General features: G+C 35.2%; 1 protein-coding gene across 13 annotated transcripts in view; it reads left to right on the top strand.

Annotated features, from left to right (window-relative positions):
• LOC128184240 (uncharacterized) overlaps positions 1 to 25,175 on the top strand; it is a 105,933-nt gene that overhangs the window by 76,457 nt on the left and 4,301 nt on the right. For all 13 annotated transcript variants that reach the window (XM_052853650.1, XM_052853652.1, XM_052853653.1 and 10 more), the window contains 12 exons: positions 1,394 to 1,507; positions 5,251 to 5,342; positions 10,156 to 10,264; positions 12,393 to 12,457; positions 12,545 to 12,736; positions 13,578 to 13,653; positions 14,144 to 14,221; positions 15,358 to 15,427; positions 20,686 to 20,847; positions 23,563 to 23,726; positions 23,834 to 23,995; positions 24,110 to 24,219. In XM_052853650.1, coding sequence (XP_052709610.1) covers positions 1,394 to 1,507; positions 5,251 to 5,342; positions 10,156 to 10,264; positions 12,393 to 12,457; positions 12,545 to 12,736; positions 13,578 to 13,653; positions 14,144 to 14,221; positions 15,358 to 15,427; positions 20,686 to 20,847; positions 23,563 to 23,726; positions 23,834 to 23,995; positions 24,110 to 24,219 — 1,394 coding nt within the window. The remainder of the gene's footprint in view (positions 1 to 1,393; positions 1,508 to 5,250; positions 5,343 to 10,155; positions 10,265 to 12,392; positions 12,458 to 12,544; positions 12,737 to 13,577; positions 13,654 to 14,143; positions 14,222 to 15,357; positions 15,428 to 20,685; positions 20,848 to 23,562; positions 23,727 to 23,833; positions 23,996 to 24,109; positions 24,220 to 25,175) is intronic.

Raw genomic sequence — 25,175 nt, forward strand, 5'->3', positions numbered from 1 at the left:
CAGGAAAAATTCCCCCTGTGTCACAAAGCCCTGGTCTAGCTGATAATTAAGGGCAAAATATAACGTAAAACCAGCCATTTATTTCTGGAATTTGTAATAAGAATGCAAGTACGACAGTTCACTGGTCAAATATGACATCATTACCTTAATGATTGATGTCAATTTCTTGCGTTAGATCGTTAATATCCACATATACATGTTCATAACACAAGGCCCCCACCTGTCAATCAAATTGTGGCGTCTTCTACGAAAATCTTCATAATACAGAAGTCTGTGCTTGCAATGTTTGGTCATAATCTGTCACATTGTCCTAACCTGTTTTTCTCTGGACGTGTTTATCTCTCAAAGCATCATGGGATTGTTATGAGGAAATGTTGCTGTCCAGTCAGAAATAATATCTGTCCTCCCATAATTGCTTTGAATGTTAAGGAGAGAAAAACTCAGTATTCATTTCTGCATTAACTCAGTTAATTAATTGATATTGAAAACGGCTTCTCATGATTCTGGATGCAAGGATCTTTGATACAGTTTGGGTAAAGTTCATTATTTTATTTGCATGAGATTAATTTAATGAAAACTGAAAAATTTAGAGTCAAATTCAATTTCAATGCCCTATATGAAAGCACTTTTGAATAAATTGGAAGTTGATTAAATTTTTGAAGAAAAAGAATGTTAAACAGTGTTTTTTTGGAAGCTCTCTTGAATTAGTATTTTTTTTGGATGTGAATACCCTGGTAATCAGTTATAACTGGAAGTGCTGGGTGCTTCCTGCTAATACTTTGCAAATTTGTCCCTTAGTAATTTACACCAATCACAGAAAAAAAGGGATAGATTAACTGTTTGTTAAGCTATTTGAAGCAGGTGATAATATCCTATGCTGATATCGATATCGTGATAAAAACAGCACTTGTTGACGTCAGTGGAGATTATAATGTCAATTTAGATTCAGTCAATGAAAGGTCTTCCCTTTTTTGGACTGCCACTTTGGGTGTTGTGTTTACTAAACATCAAAGAAGATTCTTTATACTTTTCTAAAATAGTTTTCTATGAACAGCTTTTGTGACGGAGTTTATCAATTATATGGGTTTATCTTTTGATACCTGCTATTAAAGACAATAATACACAAAACTGTTGACAGGCCCTCATTAATATATATGTATGACTTATTAAATGAGTATGACTATTTTATTAATCGGGGCCCATTTTTTAAACTGACAAGGGCAAAAAAAAAATCAGGTAGTAAATCCCTGTCAACTCTTTTTCACTTTTATGGAAGTATTTTCAATGAAATTTCAAATGCTCACCTCCTGAAAAACAATGTTCATGTTTCTCTTTACCTATTTTTCTAAGATAATTTTTTAAGCTAGCTAATATCAAACTCGTCTCATTGTAGATGGTGAGAGAGCATGAGGATGAACTTGGGACAAATAACGACCAAATCAAAATGGATCGAATTCAACAACGGTTTCCTAATGATGATCTTCAGCTCAGGGATAATACACCACCAGTAAGTTTTCTCATCTCGAAATGAGACATGGTTAGCTGATAATCAGTGCATTTAAGTGCAACCGGCATTGTGTCAGAATCGTGCATATTATCCATCTTGTTTTCGGTATGACAGGTAAGACCGATTTTGTCCCGGGTTGACCTAATTGACTTGAGATGTGATCAAATTGTTCAGGAATTGCTCCTTTACAGTGGAGATAGTTAATTTTTATGTTTTCCTCCTTTTAATGCACTATAACTATTTTTTTTATAGAGAGGGCAATAACTCTCATCTGCGGGTGATCATAGAACAAGGTTACAAAGTGGGGTATGGCTTATTGATTCTGTGTCTATTTAAATTGATTCTCGTGTGCAGTGAACACTGAATCGCAATGTGACAAGTGAAATAAAGAGTACAAGGTTTTTTCAGAGACATCCAGGGGTCTCAATGAATAGGGTCTATTTCAGAAAGCATAGAAATCTATACTGTGGCTCACCCCTTCTAAAGTTTTAAATTCCTCTCATGCAATTATATTTTGGCTTTTAACCGAATTCTTTTTGTTTTGAAATAGATGGTCATTTATTATTTTCGAAAAAAATTTATAAAGAAGAGGGAGATGGATTTTAAACTTTGCGTGGCTTTAGAATTCAATGGTGCAAGGCCGAATTTCTTTCATTACCCTAGCTTTCTTTGTTGTGGGCTACAAAGTTTTGTAATTTTGATTTGAAAAGAGTTTCCAAAGAAACAGGTGATGCATAGTTTAGTTTACATTTGTCAAGGAATTTCTCATCCAGCGCTAGGTATTATGTTCCCTTCTGATAGAACTTCTTGCTGGGAAGCCGCAAGGAAACCGCCACAAGATGTGTACTATTGCTCTGTGTATTCTTCATGTTTCCTTTGTTTGGTTATGAAACTGACCTGTGTAACGAGAAAAATAGAAAATCTTTTGTCCAAACATTATGATTTCCAAATGAGCTTGGTTTGAGTAGGCCAAATTCCTTATTTTTGTAAAAGCCTTAGCTGTGTGAACGGAATTGGTTTATATTGGCAGAGCATAGAAGCTCTTGTACTAATACCTATAGTGACATATCCAGGAACATTGAAATTTGTGATCAGTCCGTTTTTTGATAAGGTATGTACACAGATCATGGAAGTGTTTGACATGGGGAACTGACGTCTACACACAACAGATGACTGGCTTGGTGCACAACAATTTGGATTAGATTAAATACCCCAAGCATAAAGCCCAGATCCATGTTGAATGTTCCATTCAAAAAGGCATAATTAAACTTTGATATTAAGAGGCCATATCCTCACAACAGGTGAATCCTGGGACCTCTTTGTAAAAAGAATATCTCCAGTATGACCATTCCATGAGCCTCTTGGCGAAGGGACAAAAAAAGGCAGCGATAAGCTGGGAGGTTTATGTACCCTGCAAGCTACAAGATCAATTCTGTGTTTTTGATTGAAGTGACAATTTTCTTTTTGGAAGGAGTGAATAACTGTGTTAATTTAACACTAGGGAATTTTCACTTTAAAAGCTCTTCAGTGATAAATGCAGATTTTTTATCTCTCAACAAGATAAATCCCAAAATCGAATTGACTGTACAATAGTCTTTTGGTGGACGATCTTCGTTCATGGCACCAGTTGGATAGTGGCTTTATTGTGTGCACAGACACCGCAAGCATTATTCAGAATGAAGAATTTACCCTTATTTGAGAGGAAAATGATTGAAAATCTGCACTTGACCAGAAAAAGCATTTATTAAGAACCAGGAAAAGGTAAGCTCCCAGATCTTCATTTTGGAAAACATGCCAAGAGATGAGCTGATCGTGCTATGCAAAACATGGGGCTTACTTTTTGAGACGGTTAAGGGGAACTTTGGCAGGTTTTACTGCTGTAGGGTACTTGAGACTCAGGTCCAATCTTCTACTGGAGAGTGTTTCATTTTTTATTTGATATATGAAATGTTTTCACAGCTTTTGGTTCTCTACTCACTGTTGGTATAAAGAGAAAAAATCCCAAGATGATTTGTTCAGGACTTATAATGGCATTAAGGTTGTACAAGACTAAGGATAATTTAATTAGTTTTTTTGGTGATACAAATGTGCTATTATTTATGTTATTAATTAAAAATTCTTCTAGGGAGATTTACATCTGATTATCAAAAAATGTTCCTTAGAATTTTAACACTACAGAATCTATCTTTTTACCAAAGAAAAAAAATGAAGTTCTAAAGAATGCCTCGTGATCTGAATAATCTGTCTCCAGATCCCTTCCCTGAGTACATTCTAAACCCCACCCACTGATATAGACAAAGGGGCCAGGGGACTTATTCAGTACACAGATACTAACTCCATCCTACATAGTTTACATACAAAGGACAGAGTTTCTCATCCATAACCTTTGAATTTGATCCAGTTTTTGTTCAATGTACAGATGAGAGACAAATTCTTTTGTTTCCGCAGTGGGTTTGACCTTTTAAGGAATTTCACCTTTCTATCCTTATTTCTACCGACTAGAGAAATAATTGTCACACTTATGTGGGCATTTATAATGGAAGAATATACATATTTCACGCTCTTTTAATTTGGCGGCTAATTTTGAAGGACATTCAACCTGCAACCTATGTCTTGGGTTACATATTTGGTGCATTTTTTTGCTATAAAGATGATTAGATGAAAATCTCTGTAGATTAATGAATTAAAATGTGCTTATCGAGTAGAATGTTAAGTTGGTGTGAATAATTTAGTCCCGGAATTTGCTTTAGAATTTCTGAATACCCAGAAGACAAACGTTCAAATTATCATGCAAAGGTAAAGGAATATGGGACCATGACGGTAAAATTTTCAGGCTTGAGACGACGACTGAAGATACTGGTGAGTGTATGCGCGGGGGATTAATTATACATCTGTTTCCTTATGTGGGGGAATGTCCATAGCATTGTATCGTGGACAACCGAGATATTCTAGGTGTAACGTAAGGAACATGTGTCGAACGGTGAAATGAATGCATGGAGAACATCATACATTGATTGATTATTGTAACCTTTTTTTTTCTGTATATATCTGTGTAAAAAAGATTTGACCTAAATAGTTTGTCGTTTGTTCACACCTGTCATAATTTGTTTTGGATTTTTGGTTATATGACGTGTTTCTGTCGGGTTCGGATTAATTGCGGAGGCCTGAGTTGTTTAATCGGAGATTTTTGGATTTTAATTAGCAGGTTTGTTAATGGCAATTTGGATGAAGTAATAAACTCTTGGTTAATGATCATTGATGTTATGTACGCTATATCTTTTCACCTTGCTGATTAAGGTGCAGATGTTGCATTGTGTTTACATTAATGATGTTTCCTAGAAATGTCACATTTAATTCATTGGTATGTACAGTTGTATATCGGTATATTACTCATGTCTATTTCAATCTATAACTTTGTTACTTTGATATGATATCTGTGTTCTGTTCTCTGTTAAACAATCAATATGTTTGATAATTGTCCTTGTATATGTAAATTGTATAGCTACATAAGTTAACTAAGAAAAAACAAGTATTTTAGGTAATTTAAGATTTTGGTCGTACATATGTATATTGTTACTATTTCCTTATTTTGAATAGTAAACCATACAGGATTATTGTTAGAGGGCCAAGAATGGATTTATTGAAGTCCTTGTTTTTCAGAAGGAAGAAGTTTCCATACAAATGAATGTAAAGCGATATGGAGTATGGGTTCTTAAAGAATTGCTCTTGTCCATCTATTTCAGACTACTCGCAGCCTGTCGGCTAGAAGAAAGTCCGCCCCTGGTGCTGTCCTCTTCAAGACTCTGGGAAAGAACCGCAGTTCTTCCAACTTGTGGTAAGTTGATATCTACAGACCTTGCTGACATGCTATAGATAGGTACAGACATGCAATATGCAGTACTTGTGGTCAGCATGTCTACAAAAGGACACCGTGTGAGTCAGATAAACGCTTCAAGAGGGCCCACAAACAACAAAAATTAATTAACTTCATACCTCTCTGTCGGGATAAAACACTATCCTCATTGATTTTGGGGGCCTTTGGTATTCACCTGCATTCTGAGTTTAAATACTTCAGAGAGTTTTTTTAATTTTGTCTTATTGATTCCTCAAACAAATTGACGTGTCAGAGTACAATAGGATTTTGAAGGTTTCATTGTTAGAAATGTATCCCTTCCTGCGTAGTTTGGAGAAAAGAAAAGTCAGAACCACGCTAGCATTGCTTACATACCCACAAGCTTCGAGATCTTTGTGGAATTTTATTGTGAAAAAATGAAAAAGAGGGAGATATTGCATAACTAGCCCGTGTGTATGAGGTATGTTTACAAAGACTGACCTGACTGATACATTTATTGTAGTTTAACTTTTTAATGCAGGGAAAATAGCTTGGCGAGGGTAGAAACGTGATCTTTTCTTTCATGAAAGACTTTGTATTTAGTTGAATATTGGAAATGATTACCATTTTTAGGCCTTTGAAGAGATAAAAGAGGATTTTATTTTTCCTGTATTGACACAAAGTAAATGTCTATAGAGACCTTGGCCTACTTAATTCTCCCCAAAATAGAGTAGGTTTGAAATGCATTTATTTTAAAAATTGATATATGAAATATAATGTCGGTTATAAAAAGCATGTGACGGGTTAAACACACAAGAAATGATAAGATATAATGCTAAAATATTCCTAAAATAATCCTCTGTCAACGAAGCTCGCACAGTGAACTGGAGAATTTCAGCCATACCCGTCAATAAAAAGCTTAACCTAAATCAGATTCTGACCCAGCTCATCTACCGCTGGCTCAGATTTTGCTGGTGATAAACTCCTGAGTGAAGAATTAGATGGCCAGGTATATTTGTTGTGATCTAGATGGCTGCATGACTCCTTATTGGGACATCAGGTGTGATGTATTAACTCACAGGGTTAAGAGGAGTGGAATGGTGATAAAAATTTATTCTCCATATCCTACTTAAACATCATAAATCATTTGTAAGATGCCTCACCACTTGAACTGGCAAAGTTTCATCTGAACCTTAAATTTTTACAGATATTCAAAATTCTAACTTTGGATTGGCCAAAATTGCCAGACTATACTTTTTAATTCATTTTATGTGTAGATTACCCACCAGTATATACAAGCATACATGCACGTGTGCAATAAAAAAAAAATACACAAATATTTTGACACACCTGAACATGTGACAAGAGATGCATGTGACCATTGCAGCATTGCTCCTCACTGCATGGTCATTTGTTCGTAGCCTTCCAAGCTGTCTTGGTGAGTGAGGGGGTCGTGGGTTGTGGTTGGAATCATTTGTGCAGTGAGGCGTGACCGAGACAAGGGGCAGTGGACAGAACATTGACAGATACGTGATAAATGTCTCAGAGCCACACATCAGAACCATCATGTACAAAAGTTATTTCTGCTCTGTTTGGGGTGTTGGTTTTTTTACTGCAGGGAAAAAATGTTTTGTGTATTTGTGGCTCAGTCTAGATTGGTTTCTACATATCAGTTGTGATTGCTAGATTCTAGCTGGCAAAAAGATGGATCGCTCAGGACCAAAGAATTCTTTTTATGGATATTAAAACTCCCTCAGTCTCGTTATTTGTGCTATGGATATTGCATCTTCATTTTGAAGCCATCTGAATGCCAATGGACTCTAGTCAGAGATACAAAATTCATATTGCTCTGATTTGGAATTTGGATAAAGAGTTTTTAGTCATTGTGATCTGGAATAGTGAATAGTGAGTGATTTTGGAGCCAGGGTCTGTGGAGGATGGCTTAAGCCAAAGGAATAAAGAATCCAGCAAACTCTGCTATGTACACCCTGATCAAAAAGAAAGTTGCAAACATCTGGTATGCATATGTTGCTCTATAAACTACAATACATTCATCAAAACATTGTGGATTAAGTAGTAAACATAGTAAATTTAAGGATTGTTGTAAAATTGAACAAAACTGTTATCAAATCTTTTCTGTGTAGGCATGTATAATTAACAGTCAATACACAAGTTACAATGTATGTATCACCGCAATAGAGTTCTAAAGACCTTTTGGCCCTGGCGCGTTTTGACATGTGCATTGAATCAGGCTGTATTGTCTCAATGGACAGCTCAGTGGTTAAGCCACGCCGTTCTCTGATTTGTATATGGATTAGGATAATCTGCAGCAGGTAGCGGGTTTATACAGAATTAATTAGTGTCCTCTTGTGCCAGAACACTCGGTAGATATAGAGGGAGGACCACACAGTGAAAGAATTATTTCTTTATGTTAATGTGTAGGCTTGTGACAGAACTGTAAGCAGTGCAATGCTACGCTTAATCCCAGTAACTGATAGAATTATGTGATCAATATAGTTAGTTATATATATATATATATATATATATATATATATATATATATATATATATATATATATATATATATATATATATATATATATATATATATTTCTAAAAGTTCCAAAAAAAGAATGCTAGATCCTTGAAAAGTAACTTTAAGAAAAATCTACTATGCAAAGACATAGAGAAACGATTAATAAATGTATTGGTATTTGTAGAGATACATACATGTACATTAATGAAAAGTTGTTCTCTTTGACTTTACGAGTAATTCATTCATTCAAGCTGAACAATTGTTATATGAGGGAGATATTTTTTATGAATAATTACCATTATATAAAGTCCATGTCCTGGTTATTATGTGACACCATTTATGTGCATGTAATATCTATTGGTCCATGAAAAAAGTGGCTGTCAAGAGCCTATCATTACAAGTGAGACAGTCAAGACAAGGCCTCCATTGTACAGGGACACTTGGTGTCTTGTAGCATCGTTTTGCTGCTATTTATAGAGGCAAAAGAAGCTGCTAATATGTACATTGTACTCAGCAATAATGTCTCTCTTTATCAGCGAAAATGGTAGTTTCTATCTTCAGAGGGAAACGTGTGCAGGATTGCGGGTAAATTTAACTTGGCCCGGGGTATTTGACATCTATAGACAAGTGCAGGCTTTCACTATCATGGCAAATTATTTGGTTGAAATGTGACAAGGTTGTGTTCATTTTTTTTAATATAGGCATGATTAATTACTTGTGGCCTGTTTTTAATGTTCTGCGTCAGGTTAAAAAGTTCACAAGTTTAATAGCTGTCTCCTGAAAGCAGTCAAGCTAACAAGTAAATCTTAATCTAGCTCTTTTTGTTGGAGGAGAAAAATAATTAAGTTGTCAATATTCAGTTAGATAGAGGTCATTGAAACTTGTGTTTTTCCATGTGAATGTAAATACATTTTTCTACATAATTTATGATGTAGACTGGGAAATTAGGAAGTCTTTAATGTTTCCTATGTACTGCAAAATTTATATTTAGGACTAAAGTTTCCATTGGCCAACGCAAGAAATTAAGAATTCCATAATTATGATTTATTAATATTTGCCGTGCTTTAAGTTATGAAAGCTACGCATATCAGCTCAAGAAAAGAATTCATCTTCCGTAGTACTGCAGTACATTTAAAGATTTTCATGAGTGATAATGACTTCTATGTCTCTATTGATTGGAATTCTTTTCAATAATCTATCAACATTTACTGCTTAGGAAGGAGATTTGTTTAGTTTTCCCAAAAAGCATTGAGATCTTAGAGTTTGTTGACTTTTATTTGTTTGGTAGGTCTGCATACTAATGCTCGTTGGACCCCACAGGAGGGTTTGCAAAGCTTTGAACTTAAGAGAGACACCTGTCATTTGAAAGAAGTAGAAATGACACAGCCGGTCACGTTCAGACCCAATACACAAAATCCCTTATCTTCACAGCATAAGACTCTTGCGCACATCATTTCGGCCCAATACCAGAAAAACAGCTCTAAGACCTAAGTGGTGTCTGTTTACTTTAAAGACATTTGTCAAATTTTCACTTAACGCCCCCCAATTTCAGAGGTTAACATGTCAGATTTACATAAGAATCCTACTGAACATCAAAGACCTGAGACCCTTCAGTTGTAAGTATATATTGGACAGATGAGGGGCTAGTGCTTATACCCACCCAGTATTGAGTCGAGTTCGTTGTCGTAGAATTGAGCAGCAATTTAACGGGTCGCACACTCATTGCTAACAATTCCATTAAAACTCTTCCGGATCAAACAACTGTGTATTGGAAAAAAACAGATTTTTTTGATGTGGTTTTTAAATGTTGGACATGGCTATTATTTATGTCATTCTGGTACACTTCATGATCCAATCTGGCATAGGAACAACAAAAATAGACGACAAATCTAGAATACAAACTGTTTGACAAATATTTTATTGGTCTGCCACCATGTAACCTGGCCCCCTTCTGTCAGACCGGTGCTAATAGCCAGGTAAACAGTTCTGGGGGGTGAGGTTCTCAGGTAATCGCTGCAGTGAAATTATTTTTTTTTGTCAAATACATATTTACAAACGAGACAATGATTGGGATGAGATTTTCACAGAGTGAATCTATATCGCACAATCTTTGGCAAATAAAAGATTTCCTTAACAATTTTCATTCATGCTATGAAAAATAGAGAGAAATCAATCACAGCATTTCATTCTCCACACCTATATGTCTCCACAGTCAAAGACTAGATTCTATACATATGTACGAAACACACAAGGGTATAATGGTAACATTATGTTTTGCAGGTCCAGTAGCTCCATGGGCAAGAAGGAGATGGATTTAGTGACTCCCCTGAGACACGGCGGAAACTCACATCGACAGTTCATCCTAGAGGGCCATGTGGAATTTGCTCAGGTAATCATAATTTTGTATAGGTGTATGTAGGTCTAAAAGATGCTCAGGTAGCAAAAAATCGACAAACATTAAGGTTCGTCGGGTTGTATGTGATTGCTGTTGGTGTTAAAACCTTCTTCAAACAGGCCTTTACTTAAGAACCTTTTAATAACTTATTGCTATGTGTTCTGTGCATTTCAAAAACTAGGTTAATGCGCTAGTTTTTCTTTGTTTTGTCGTAGTGTTTGAAAAGATGTCCTCCATATTGTAAATACCACCCAAAACAAAATGGGAGATGAGTTTGAATATATTTCCAAATTCGGTTAAAACCCTCTCTGTGTTAATATCTTGCATACTCAGGTGTTAAGAATTAGATGTACATCCCCATAGGTATTTTTCTCTGTACATCAGATAGCTTACATCGTACCAATCACTAAGTGACAGACAAATGTAAATATCAAAAGGCTAGTGAACTCTCCATCCAGATACAAAGGTCAAATATGTCTGAAATCTTTAATCATAAAATCATACACATTCAATTCTTGGTCAGTTTCTATAGGTGACCTTCTCCAGTCCATTCAATACCTAAATGGCTTGCGAGGGCATTATGTTTCCTGTGATAGTATGAAATCAATCGGAATGACCCATTTGATTTGGTAGATATGGAGTGTATATTGGGTGTAAGCACAATTTATGAGAAGAGTTTGGATAGCTAGGGTGATTTCAATGAAATATTGGCCACATCTGTTGCCCTATTGTATTAGTAGCAGGTGATAGTTGGATTTTAATAGAAAAACATTCGCTTCAAAGTTTGCTGCCGATGATTCTTTTCCTCTGGTGAACTTTGTTAAAAGAAGAAAATCGGTCATCTCTGTCAATTCAGTTCCATTACATGAGCACCCAAGAAAAAAATAATAATGAATACACCACTTAGACTGGGTAATAAATTAGACATGGAAATATAAGCTAATGTGCATAACGACATTGCACATTAAAAAAAAGAGAAAAAAAGGGACGTGTGATTTAATATCATATATTCTTTTATGGAGATGCATGGTTTTTTAAAAAAGGGTGCTAAACATCTTTAATAAGCGCTAGCTCCTTACCTTTAGGCGGCAACTTGAGTATAGTTTTCTGCAGGAATGAAAATTTGGCTTGCTAAAAGGACATATGTTCTGAATGGTGGATTTGGGTGATATTTTATTGTCATGAATTAGCAAAAACCAGCCGTTTATGAATGAATCTGTCTAGGTGTAGATCAATTTTGGACATCTAGCAGCAGAAATTTAATGAGCCAGAATAAATGTAACGAAGTGTCAAGATTTCATGATAATTGTTTTTTTGCTATATGCCATTCAGTCTGAGGGTTGGTGACTGTCCGTGTGTACTTATATGTAATTAGGGTAAATTTTAGTCATGTACTTAATTGAGAAATATTGGTCCTTTTTCTACCAGTATGAATGTGAAGTTGAACAGTTTACAATCTCTCTGATGCATAGCAATGAATTGAATTTTATTAACCTTTTCCCCTCCGTTCTAAAAATGCATATAAAACAACAGTCAAAAATGTGATGTCATTTAATAACAGGAATTGGTGAAAATTCTTGTGGTTATTATGTAAAATGTAAATGATTTTTCATCACATTTTCTGGCTGTATGTATTATTTCAGAAACCCAGATCCTTTTTGTGCCCTGTCACTTTCTTTAAATAAATGTATTAATAATCTGGCTTCCCACATTGGTCCCCTCCCAATATAATCACGCTGCATTTTTTATGCAAATTAGAATCCTCTTCCAAACAATGAAATACCTTAACTTTTATCTAGTCATACATCACAATTAATTAGAGTTGTGTTGTTATTTTTTTTACCTTGATAACAGAAAATGTCTTTTATCACCATTATACAGAGTCACAACATCTCTTGTTGATGTTTACTCTTTCTTTGTCACCAACTAGAGTCTAATTACCAAATTTTTTAGTAAATAAAACAACTAAAGTCATATGAAGAGGTATCTTGTAAGCCCAAAAAAGACCTGAAAGTAACAGCTTGGCCAGACATTTCCTTCAACTTTCATCATCCTTTATGTTAAAATAAAAACATCAGCTATAATTTTCCTAGCTTTCATGAGTGATATTTGTTCCTTTCAGGGAATGCAAACACAGGACAGGTACTTGTTCCTCTTCAACGACCTGTTGCTGGTGGCCAAGCAAAAGTGAGTATAGGGACAATGATACCTGCAGCATTAATTCATTGATGTACAAAGTAATTTCAAATTAAAAAAACTTGCAAACTCTTTCAGATCCAGCACAACTTTCAAACTTAAGCACAGAATCCGAGTCTGTGAGTTGTGGCTAGCTACATGTATATATGACGTATCCGAGGCGACGCTTCCCCCAGACAAGTCTTTCGTCCTTGGATGGCCGGTCACCAATGTCGTGGCGACATTCAAGTCAGTGGAGCTCAAGGAACTCTGGCTTAACAAGCTCAATGAGTAAGTTTCCTCAGAGGTTGACCTTCAATCGACCTTGACTTATTTTTTCATTTTGTTTACAAACAAATAAGTTACTGTCTGCAAAAAACATGGTTAAGTGGTTTTTTTATGCACAAGATCTGAAACTGAATGTCAATTAAGACTTACGGTGGGTGTGTTTTTGGGAAGGTCTCATATTTTACCTCTCTGAAATAACCTTGACCTCAGATGATGATAATAAAAAGGTGATGTCCAAGAAATCAGTACTTTATGTAAAGGATGACCTATTTCAATAACTAATTCAAAAGCAATGATTCTAGTAACTAATTGGCATGTGTCTATTTCATGGAAAGTCACATTAACATAAAGACATTCATTAGGAAAGTATTGGCCGATATATAGCAAGTCAACATAAGATCCTTTTCTTGCTATTTGTGGTATTTTTTATTTTGGAATGTGAACAGTTGTTTACTTATATCATGTTGTTTTCATAAGCTTACAAAAACAATAACCAAATAGCCTTCCAGTGATAGCCATAATTAGCAGGTATTTTGTGTATGTAGTGAGATGTGAATCTTAGATAAGTGTTCACATGTTTAGCAATTTGTTGGGGTTTTTCTGTTTGTTTACTTTTCTCCTCTTATGAGAAAAAAATTGTAAGGTGATGTGTACTGTAATTGTATTGAGCACCCCCCCCCCCCAAAAAAAAAAACAAAAGAAGAAGATTTGCAAAAAATGGGGGAAAAGTTATGCATGTGCATACTCTCATGTGACTATTTACAACTGTTAGTACTCTAAAAATGTAAATATATTAAACAGAAAATGTTATTGACAGTTCTGCATATATTTTCTTTTTTTCTAGAACAATTGAGTTGGAGAGAATGAAGGAAGCCAACAAGACGGTGAAGGTCAAAGTCCACAGTCGCGACCTGGACCAGGTGTGTATATAGACATTTACCTGAGCTTAATTGATTTAAGAAGTAGCTGCAGTACTACTAGTTCCTGAGTATTTATCACACCTTTTGGTGTTTGTGTTTAATTGTAATCTGTTAATTAGGGTTTATAAATTGACATCAAGAAAAACCTCAGTCTACTCAATTAAGTCTAAAACTTTGTGATTAACACAATTATCCATTAATTCAAACAAATGTTGTTTAAACACGTACTTCAGTGAATAGCTGGAGTGGATATGATATGGCTACTTTTTTTATTCAGGTAAAAAAAAAGTTCATTTATAATTTTGTTTTAAGTCTAATGGAAGCATTTTGCATTACATGTATATTGGTTATATATTTCATATTTAGTATTTGCTCATCTCTAAAAATAGCAAAATGATGATGGACAACAATAATTGATGTTGATGAATGGTTTTATGATGGTGTAAAATAGATTAAGGACACTGAGGAATTCTGTGAATTCTACTTTCAGACATGCACTCTCCAGATAGACAATCATACAACAGCCAAAGATCTTCTGTCCCAGTGTATCGGCAAGTTCCACATCACGGTGAGTCAAATATAAACATAAAGGGTCTATGTTATTGTGTGATGTACAAGTATATGATGTATGTAAAAGATACAGGCTTGATTTTACATGGGGGTCTGGAGGACACAAAGCCTTTAGAACAGCTGCCTTAGTTGTTTGATATAAATCTTAAAGTTCCAGGAACTTGTGACCTACATGTATAATTGTTAAGTAGTTTTAGAATATATCTGTTCAATATAAGGTAAAATGCCCAAAACATCCTTGAAATTGCATGCTGATATGCAGAATGTACTGAATGATAATCAACTGTTTATCTATAATTTCATGATGTAAACAATTTATTGTTAGTAATACATGACTAGAAAAAAGATGGAGGGGGGTTGGAAAGAAGGGAAATTCCAGTACATTGAAAAATATTTTTGTTTCAAATTATCATCATAGTAAACTATTTATAGGAATTATGCAATCAGCATGTACTACTTACTAATTCAAAGTGTGATGTACACGTGTATGTACAGTAATAAGCCCAGGTTATCTCTGACCTGCACAGAGTTGTTTAATGTATGCCCACACTGTCTTCACTGGTTTATCGGGGGCGAGCATTGCCAGAGACCTACAATGACAGAAATAGTGGTGTGGTAATTATACCTCCGTTAACCTAGAGTAAGGGGTAAAGCCTCACAGTCCAAATAACTAGAGATGATGGTTTTTGTCAGCGTCCAAAAAAAAACACGGCAATATATCAGCCCCACCTGCGTGCTTTTAGAGCGGGCCGTTTATCATCGGTGAAGGAGCAAGAGTAGGGCATTACCTGGACCGAGGAATGTCAGAGGGATTGTTTTCTGATTGTGACACAACATGTTGACAAAAAATCAAGTGTATGATTCAAACGGGGAAATTTTTTACTATATCACCGATAATCAAAGGACTACGATATTTATTTTCTCAAGTATTTTGCACCCTGCTTTGACAGGAAGTATTTGCCCTCGCTGGGGGTAGAACTATGACAAAATGTCACAATGGCGAGAGTTGTGTGTATGGTTTGGACATGTTAGACATCCAAGCCATGCTTGAAGAATATGCATAGGAGACAGAAGTATGTCTTGAATTCCGAGGACCATGAGGAGACTTCATGTTTCTCTTGTTTTGTTTCTCAGGAGTCTGAGGCCAGCGCATGTCAACTGTGGGTCAAGACAGGGAAGGAGGAGAGCCCCTACCCCCTCATAGGTGAGTACAGTTATATACAGGTGAATTTTTATATTGATATAGCATTGACCACCTCAGAGGCAAGTAAAGCAATATTTAGGTGTATTCATCAAGAGTTCCTCATCCCTTTATGTCCCAGCACATTAATAAGGATCAGGTCCCTATAAGTGCATATTTCTATGGAGTTCCTTACCCCTCCATATAAAAATAAATACATGAATATAAGATGATTGAAAGTATGCTCAAACCTTAGCTCAAAGCCAATCTATGCTTTTGATCTAAATGGAAAGTGGGTCCTTATTATCTGTAAGGTGAGTAAAGGTCTTGTATAGGTACTAGTGCTGGTGAGACAATGTTTACCATGTAGTTCGATGACATACAAAACAGGTAGGACCTTGTAATCATCAAGGTAAGTGCATGTACCATCAGCTGTCAAAACTGACGACCATATCAATGACGTGTGGCATTCAAGGTAAGTCAAATGCTGAAGATGACGACTAAGTCTGCTTGTATGATGTGATTCAAAGTAAAACAGTAACACTCAGCAGAAATACTCAGAATTGATACAAAATGACTTCATTTAAAGATATTCAATAAGGAAAATTTTGTTCAGTTGTCTTGATTTAAAACTTCAATATTTGTATTATGGTTATGGTGACTACCTATAGGAAATAATTCACCATATTCCTTCAACCCAAACATGCAGTTAAGGTGGTTATTCATTTCTTCTAAAGACATTGTATATTTTCTGTCACTAGATAAGTATGAACACATCTCAAAACAGACCCCATTTAAATAATACCAAATAGTTCAACATTATGAAAGGCTGATTCTGGAGATAACTGATTTAATCTGTTTATACACTATGAGAAGAATCTCTCAACTTGTTTTTTATGTAAATAAAAATCTCATTTGACCTGGTGTTCAACTTTAAGGTGTGTGCATTAGTATTTCAGTTCCATTCTCAGTCTATGTTGTGTCCTGAAGTATTGTTTGAATCTACTAACTTGCTCAGTTAATTCTTAATAGCACAAACATTTTACAATAATTATGAATAAAACAAAATAAAATAATATTTTATGAAACCATGATGTATATTTACATTTAGGAATCTTATATACATATAGAGCTATCTCCAAAAAGAATTATATAGACAAGTGCTCCGGGCATTTTCTATTTATAAGGACAATGTTTACTCAACAGATGCTAAACATATTTGAAGATTATATTTAATTCCTTTTCACATACATTGGAAGTTGAATGCACTTTACATGTAAAGAAACGTGTTGGTTAGTGTCACTTGTCTTGGTGGTCACATGTAAATCCTGCACGTGTTGAAAAAAGTATATCAAATTTTTAGACAGACATTTAAACATCTGCGGAATAGGCTGAATACGTGCACATTTCTACTTAAGGATACAATAGGCCTCGGACATCACACCTATAGTTACAATAGAAACAAACAGCTGATACTGTCTGGAGGTCTTGTGGGATAGCTCTGACCCTGGCATATCTGTGAACTCTCGAGCTGTTAAACACCTTCGTTTGATTTACTTCTTTACATCTGTATGAAAAACTGTAGGAATTTAACAACACCCCCCCCCCCCCCCCAAAAAAAAAAAGAAAATAAAAAAAAAATTACGTTATTTTGAAATAATGAAAGTAATACAAGTTTAAATCTTGATTTGAAAAATAAAAGAATGTAAAATTTTGATTGATTTGAGAATAACATTTACAGGTATTTGCATAAGTTTTTAATTTTTTTTCATGATCCATTTTTTGATGTTTATGGCAAAAAAAATATCAGTTCTTAAATAATGACTTTCACCAAAAAAAAAATTTACCGATTACAGTTTTTTTATTGTGAATTTTGCAATGTGAAAAAAAAAAAAATTCAGACAGATATCAGTATATTACAAAAATGATTGATACATTTCTTAAAGTATTTCGTGACCTGGTCTATTGCCTGTACTTGCGTAAAGCTTCCTTGCAGGAGACCTCAAACACACAATGTATGCAAAATCACAGAAAATTTTCATTCATGATCTCTATCTGTTATGAATTAATATATTTAATGGACCTTTTCTTCAATGTGTGAGATTTTTCTGGCCTTTGTGCTCAACACATTAGGTGCATATTAGACATTTGTTCAAGCGTTTTATAGGCATCTTTTCACAGGGTAGATCAATTTTAATTCACAGTATCTGTAATGGATTCTGTGGGTTACCTCATAAAAGGAATAAATCTTTGCAGAGAGTATGTTTTTTATGATTTATAGGTATATATGGCAGACTCCCTTTTAACAAGTATTTAGGTCTCGGGTTGGAAGCCTGCATTCATTGATCAAATTACAGACACTTTCATTCTTGTTCTGAAAACCAGTGTGCTCTGAATTTCAATTCAAAAGAAACAAAACAGACATAAAACTTTTCAGTATCTATGTAGGTAAATTTACCCCAGAAAGACAGACAATTCACCCAGTTTTGCAATTGCCACTGCCAATGTTGACCAAACAATTTACAAACGGTCACAAGAATGTTTACTACTTGACGTAGTTGTATAGAAAATATTTGATCTAGTTCAGAGAGAAGTTTTTGGGCCTCATTTTAAAAGTATAAATTAGCCATGGTTTAAAAATAACTGTGGTCCTCACAATCGTGTTGTGGATGAAAGTCCAGCTTTTATCTATGTCAACAGTGGTCAATGTTTACAAAACTTTTCAATTGATATATGACTATAGGGGAAAACTTTTTCCGTAGATATCAATCGGCCGACTATCAGGCAATACACACATTGGAAAATACACTAGTGTCTAATTTTAGGCTATATTTGGTTTATTTCTTTCTGGGATTTGTTTTTTTGTGCGTAAATATGGTGAGTATCTACGTGTACAAATGGATGATTTATTATTTTACAGAGTTTATCATTTTCCTTATTAACAGAAATAAGTTTTTGGAAGTTATGAAACTGGAAAAATGAAGTCCTCTATCTGGATGATACCAGCTAGCACTGTGTTAGGCCTAGGTTATTCTAAATGTTCATGTCTGAATGAACACTTTACATGTGAATGACTTTGGGCAGCAGGTTTGTCGTAAGGAGATGTTTTTCTGACCGTGTTTTACCTTTTTCAATAGTCAGTTTTATTTATTTGAAAGTTCATTTGTAACGACATTATATCTGGTAAAACAGATATAAAAAGCCATTTTGTTACACATTAGAGGATTAACTTCAAATGCTGTTGTGAGAGATCTCGTGAAACTGGTACCGTATCACAGGCAAAGTTCACAAGGGTGCGTGCTAAGATAGCCGTGTTTTGTAAGTTGCAATTGTTTTTTTTACCTTTTGAAATATTTGGAGGCTATCTATGATTTACGAGCGGAACCCCATTAAGGAGGGTGTCAAAGTCTCCCCTCACCCGTGGAGGTGTAAACATGCGCGTAAACACAACCGCGTCCTCCAAAAAATCATCAAGACACGATCTCAAATTTCAGATTTCTTCACAATAAATGAAAAAAGACCTTTTCTTCTTTTTTGAAAAGAAATTTCCATGTAGCAGTTGTGAACTTTCGTAGGTGTGTAAAAGAAAATATTTTCTGTGGGTGTGTTGCAATGTAATTGCTGATTAGGGCCACATTCTATTACCAGGTAATGTGTAACCTATTACCTTGGGTAGACCGACTTTCCACACAGGGGATATATATATGACCCTATATACAAGGACTACCTTTATTTGTACAGTTACATGCTTTTGTCTCCTACCGAGACACATATCCGAAACTTTAAACTATTTCACAAGTTTACCATTGTGTGGGCGTTTTAAAGCCCCAGTTTTTCTCCCATGGGAGAAACTTTTTTCATCAGGGTCTGCTGTCAACAAAAGGTTACAATCCAGTCAGATTTATGACTCTGCAGTGATGCTCTGCCTAAAAAGCTACAGCATTACTGAATGAAATAACAAGAATATGTTGAAATTTATTCCCACTTGTGTCCAAGATAAGGAACACTAATTTGGTTTGGATACCTTGACCATACTAATTTTAAAACAACCTTGTCCGCAAAATATATATTAAAGATGTAAGTAAATAGTTCAGACTCGGACTCTGAGAGTGATAATGATGACTGAATATTATGTAAATATGGTTTATTTGCTGTGATAAATAATTGCTATTGTTAATTAATTGTATTAATTTGAGAAATTTTACATAAAAAGTTAGCAATTGGTCTTTATCAATGAAAGTCAGTGATATACCAGCAGTGCTGAGCTGATGGCTCTGCAACTCAGCTGCTCTATATACAGCTGAATCTAATGCTAGGTGACAGATTCTGATAACAAACCAATTAAATTGAGTTTAAAACAAGCAGTGTGTGTCATACAGTGGCTGCATTAAATTCCCCCGAACTTGGGGCTTTAAGCACTACATGTACTTGGACATAGCGTGATAGATATCAAAAGGTATTCCTGACATCTTAAAATGTAAAACCAAAACTGGGAAGCCCTAATTTCCTCTAATTTTATTCAAAGAAATTCAATTAGGTTCTATTTTTACACATATTTTTAATTACTTCTATATAACAGTTGAGAAAAATTTGTGTTAGGATTTTACTTATATTAAACATGGTCAAAAGTTATGCAACTTTTGGGGGAAAAACTTTGTTTTCTTTTAAAAACTCACTTCTTTGAATAAGTAAATTTTAATGGGATGATCTATTATAGTTAGCTTGGATCTCCTAAGCATAGATAACAGATGTATCAGTTCCAGGTAGGTAGTTTGACTTTGTTTTGCATGCGTCGAATGAGTGACAGGTAAAGTATCAATAGAATGGCACGCCCCCCCTACAGGTAAACACAGGTATTCAGTTGTTACACCTGAGTGGATACCACTATAGTCACGTTTCTGTTGGAGGAACTCTTCTGTCATTTACTCATAACGTCTCAGGGGATACACACGCAATCTGTGATTTAAACTTTAATTATTACTCTGTGATTATAGTTCCTTAATTAATTATGTGGATTTTTGCTATGTCTTGTTTCTGAAGACATCACAAAATCATATCAGTGGAAGTCAAATATTATGCTGTTTTTGATAAAAGGTTTGTTATAGTTTTAAAAGTTTTTCTTGAATATGAAATGACACTTAGGAGTGTTTTTTTACTAAGTTTTGGAGGAAGGGCTTTACTCGACGGATTTCCTTATTTCCTGTCGCATGCTGATGATCAAGTTTTATATCTACCAGGGAAGAAGACTGATTTCAATTGTTTCTTTCATTTTCTCCTTGAAGGACATGAATTACCGCACAGTATAAAGTTTAGCCAGTTGAGGGACCTCGCTAAAACGGACGATCCAATGGTTTCTTTGGATGGAATGGAGCCAGAGGGGGAGGGGAAATCCTCTGAATTCATCCTCCAGAACAGACTGAAGGGATCCAAGAAACACAGCTTTGGTGAGTGGTACCATTTAATATCACATACACTTCTATGTTAAGGTTCTTTCCAAGAGAATCACAACAGCACTTTTTGTTTTCTAATTATGTATTGAGGTAAAGAGGTAAAAATCTAGATTCTGGAATGGAATACCGGTAGTTACCGTCAGCAAATTTTTGCTGCCCCTAAAGGCTGAAATTATTTTACTGAACAGGAGTTTTAAACTTTAAAATATGTTTTGGCAAACTAGTAAATAGAAGTCCCAGTGAGGACTTGGGTAGTTATTTAGGTGTTGTAATCCCAGTGGACGGGGTAGAATTCTGTAAGATTAGGAAACATTTATATCTGGAGGACATGCTTTATCTCATAAAAAGAACTACAAAAACAAGTTTAATTCCATAAGCTAGGATTAACAGAGTTAAAAACAGTGGGGAATGCCACAATGTTGCTTCATATTACCTGCTTGTTGGGACAAATTAACCAATGATTGCTCAATATTCCGATGTTTTTATCAAGCAGTTGAATCTTGAGTACTTTTGTTTTGTTTTTATTACAGTAGAACATACCCCTGATTTTTAAATTGTTGACACTTTCTTGTCTTTTTTTATTTTGACCCATTTGTTGACATTTTGAGCAGGTTGATGAATTTATTCATGACATGGTCCCTGTCATAACAAAATTTATGGCTGTAGATTTTAGAAAAGTCATTAATTATTATTTTCTTAAAGTATAAAATGCAGTGTTTAAGGTTCTTCCCCTTCATTATCTGTGGTCACAGTTTACATCACAATAAAATATCTTGCTACAGTGCATGGGATTTAGATTTATGATGACAAAGACTCACAGAGTTCTAGCGAAGACTTAAATAACAATTGAAATACATGTCATTAATTTCTGACCATACAAAGTTATACAGTATTACTTCGACTAAAGTCCAAACATTCACAGATTTGGCGATTTCTTGAGCAGAAGGTACTTTAAGGATAGGTAAAATTGATGATGCGTAAATTAGACGCACTATGATAAGTCAGGCGTGGAATGGAAACGATATGCTCTGAAAATCATCTTTTCCACAATTATATTTGTGTTTTTTCTAGAAGTTAAAGATGAATGGAGTATGTAAAACTAAGTCAGTATTGTGGTTGTAAGATTAATTGGCACAACACCTTAAACACTATAGTGCTTATCTCCAGAGAAGTCTAAATTTTCCTGGCACCTCTCCAAATTAATGAAGAAAAGAAATATGTTACAATTTGGTTAATATAGACCACAATGACTCTGAAATTCTTTTTAGCTTCAAGAACATTGTATCTGTTGGGGGTTTGGGGCTTTAATTAGCAGTTGGACTGTCATGGCACGCTTTAGAACATTGCAGTTTCTGCCATCAGAGCTCTGCTTGGTAGGTGGTATACAGGGCTTATTTGGCAGGAGGCCCAAGTGTTCTGAAGAACATCCTCTTGTAGTTTAATCAACTTTTATGAGTTTAACGAGGATCAGTTAGTGTTACCTGATTTGTAAAACTTGACTTTTTTTGGAGCGAGACATTTTGTTTCTTGTTTCGAGATGTAATCATTCACAAGTGTTAAAGTGGTTAGGTTGAAACTTTTAGAGAAGAGATACATTTTTTTCAAATTTGTCACAATTAATGAAACAGTGCCCAGATTTTTAAGATTCAAAAATTTGATCTTAATTTTACAACCTCAGACTATGAAGCATTGTCATTATGCAAATTTGAAACCAAGATTGATGACTTTTCATTCATCTCTGTTCAAACCTGGTGTAATCTTCATTTCTCAATTCTTAAATTTTATTGTAATAACTTTTGCGATGTTCATAACCTCGTCATAAAACTGTCATTTATCGCGTCAACACCTTAAACCATGTAGCCAAAAATTATGAGGCCCATTGGAGGAAAGGTCATAATGCTGTTTATGAAATTCATGCATTTCAAGTGACAACTGTGCATGGAAATGGCCTAAAATTGTCTTGAAACTACTTAGCATATTCCAAAGTCCATGGCAATCTTCACCTGTTTTGTACTTTTTGACGAAACATCGCTCCCATTTTGAATCTTGAAGTAGCCTCTTGAAATAGTTTTGGTCAGAGACCTAGAAACGCCAGTCTAGATTACAGGGCGATCAAATTCGCTGACCTGTTTGGTCCACTCGAGATAGCAACTCTGTGCTTGTTTTTTAACTCAAGTCATTCATAAAAATGAAGGGAAACATCAAAACAATTTTAAGCTGCTTTTTTCAACCTGAAGAAAAATATCCTTTTTGTTTTTACTACCGGACAATAGCTGGTGACCATAGTTAATGGGACACGGGTAAAGCGGGGATTAAATCACTTAATCCTCTCTCTCTTCACAAAAGACTGGGTACCAATTCTATGGTCTTCCCTATGGAACTGTGTCAAGGAATTTGGGGATGAGTGAAGTGTTTTTGGGTAGTAGTTGTGGGAGTTCTTCTAATACAAAAGAGTTGTTTTGAGATTTGTATCAAAAACACAGTATAAAACTGAAAGCAAGCAATCAAAACAAGTCAGAGTGAATCTCTAAGAGGAACTGTCCACATGTATGCATTGCGTGGCTAGAAACAATCCATCATGGTGGCAGTTAACAGATCTTTTAGACTTTATCCATGTACGTCTGCAGTGCATAGACTTATTTTCTTTATCCCCTGCTTGGAATTAATACAGTTGATGTATTTATAACTTAGTGTTTTATTATTTTTCAGATGAAAGCAATAAAGGAAACAAATCCAAGAGTAAGAAGTCTCCCTTCAACTTCTTCAAGAGAGGGAAGGATGACAAGAATAACAACACCACCCCTCCAGGGAAACTCTTCGGGCATCCTCTCCACGATGTCATGCTGGATGGCCAACTTCCCAAGGCGGTGATGGTAAGCATTTACTTTCTTCCTCTTATTTTGAGATCTTTCATCACTAGAGTTCCAAAGGAAAAAGGGAATTTGCAGAAATTTGAAAAAAATTGCTTTTGTTTTTGCAGGAGCTGATGAGACTTGTGATCATCAATGGGCCTTATACTAAAGGAGTGTTCAGAAAGTCTTGTAATGTGAAGCTGGCCAAGGAAATCCATCAGAAGCTGGATGAGGGTCTGGACTGTGTAGATGAGGAAACCCCCACACTGGTAGTGGGACACTTACTCAAAGTAAGTCATAATCAATCAATAGATCTAATTAACAGTGATTAATTTTTTTGAAATTTTTTTTAGTTTGAGTTAGTTGACAGGTATTTGATTAACATTTTGAATTGTTTTCTTTAGGAATACCTCAGGAATTTACCCCATTGTCTGCTGTATGAGGAACTTTATGAAGACTGGATAAGCTTAAGTGAAGAAGAAAACACTTCACAGAAGCTGGAAAAAGTCAAAGGGTAAGTCCCTTTGAGAGACAATTTGTCCATATCAGTAGTTTAGACAGAAATAAAAGACTTCTGTCAATCAGCTGATCTGATGGTTTAATTAGTGAGTGACCACCACTGCAGGGCATACTAATGTTAGAACTGAAGGTCTCCACAATGGGGCTAGGTGTTAGACATGTATTTTGGGGAGTGACATGAAAGGATTCCACTGCTCTCATCTGTAGGGGACTAAGCTTTACATGTGTAAATGCATGTTCTCCATGCCATAAAATGACAGGCTCGTTTGATGAGTCAAGCCCTATCTTTCTCAATCACAAAAATTTATTCCCCCTATTTGAGTGATCAGATCTTTAGATATAGGGTATGGATTGTCAGTTTCATTGAAAGATTTAAAAATGGCCCCTAGTTATTGTTTAAAACCAGATAGGTTTACAGGTATGCCTTATGACCCATTGTGTTTGACCAATGGCGAGGCATAGATATATGTACACACATACGTAGGTGTATGAAGATATATATTCAGACGTTCCTTTATATCAGCCCTGTTTTATTGAAGTGTGATGGTTATTTCATTTAGCACCACAAGAATTTAAAACTCTGACCAAGTTTCCAGGCCTTCCTTTTAAAGCACCGATTGACTCCGACTATAGTTTGTTCTTGTCACAAGCCATCAAACCATTAAGAAAAACCGCATCCATTTAAGGCGCTTAATGTCCAGGCTTTAATTAGCTAAGATGACCACAGACCTTTGAAGTCTCTCTTGTCCGATCAATCTGGCCGGTCTGTACCCTATAATTGACTCATCATTTACTATTCATAGCTGTTTTTGGTGATGGCCAATTGATTCTGAGTGTAAATAGGGTATGATTGATTTGAAATCAAATGACTCCCCTCTTCACAACATTCATCATTCCGATTACCATCTTTTGGAGTCTTTTTGTGATAAATTACACAGGTATTTAAAAAAT

Source organism: Crassostrea angulata, chromosome 5 (genome assembly GCF_025612915.1).
Source record: "Crassostrea angulata isolate pt1a10 chromosome 5, ASM2561291v2, whole genome shotgun sequence".
Classification (NCBI taxonomy): Eukaryota; Metazoa; Mollusca; class Bivalvia; order Ostreida; family Ostreidae; genus Magallana; species Magallana angulata.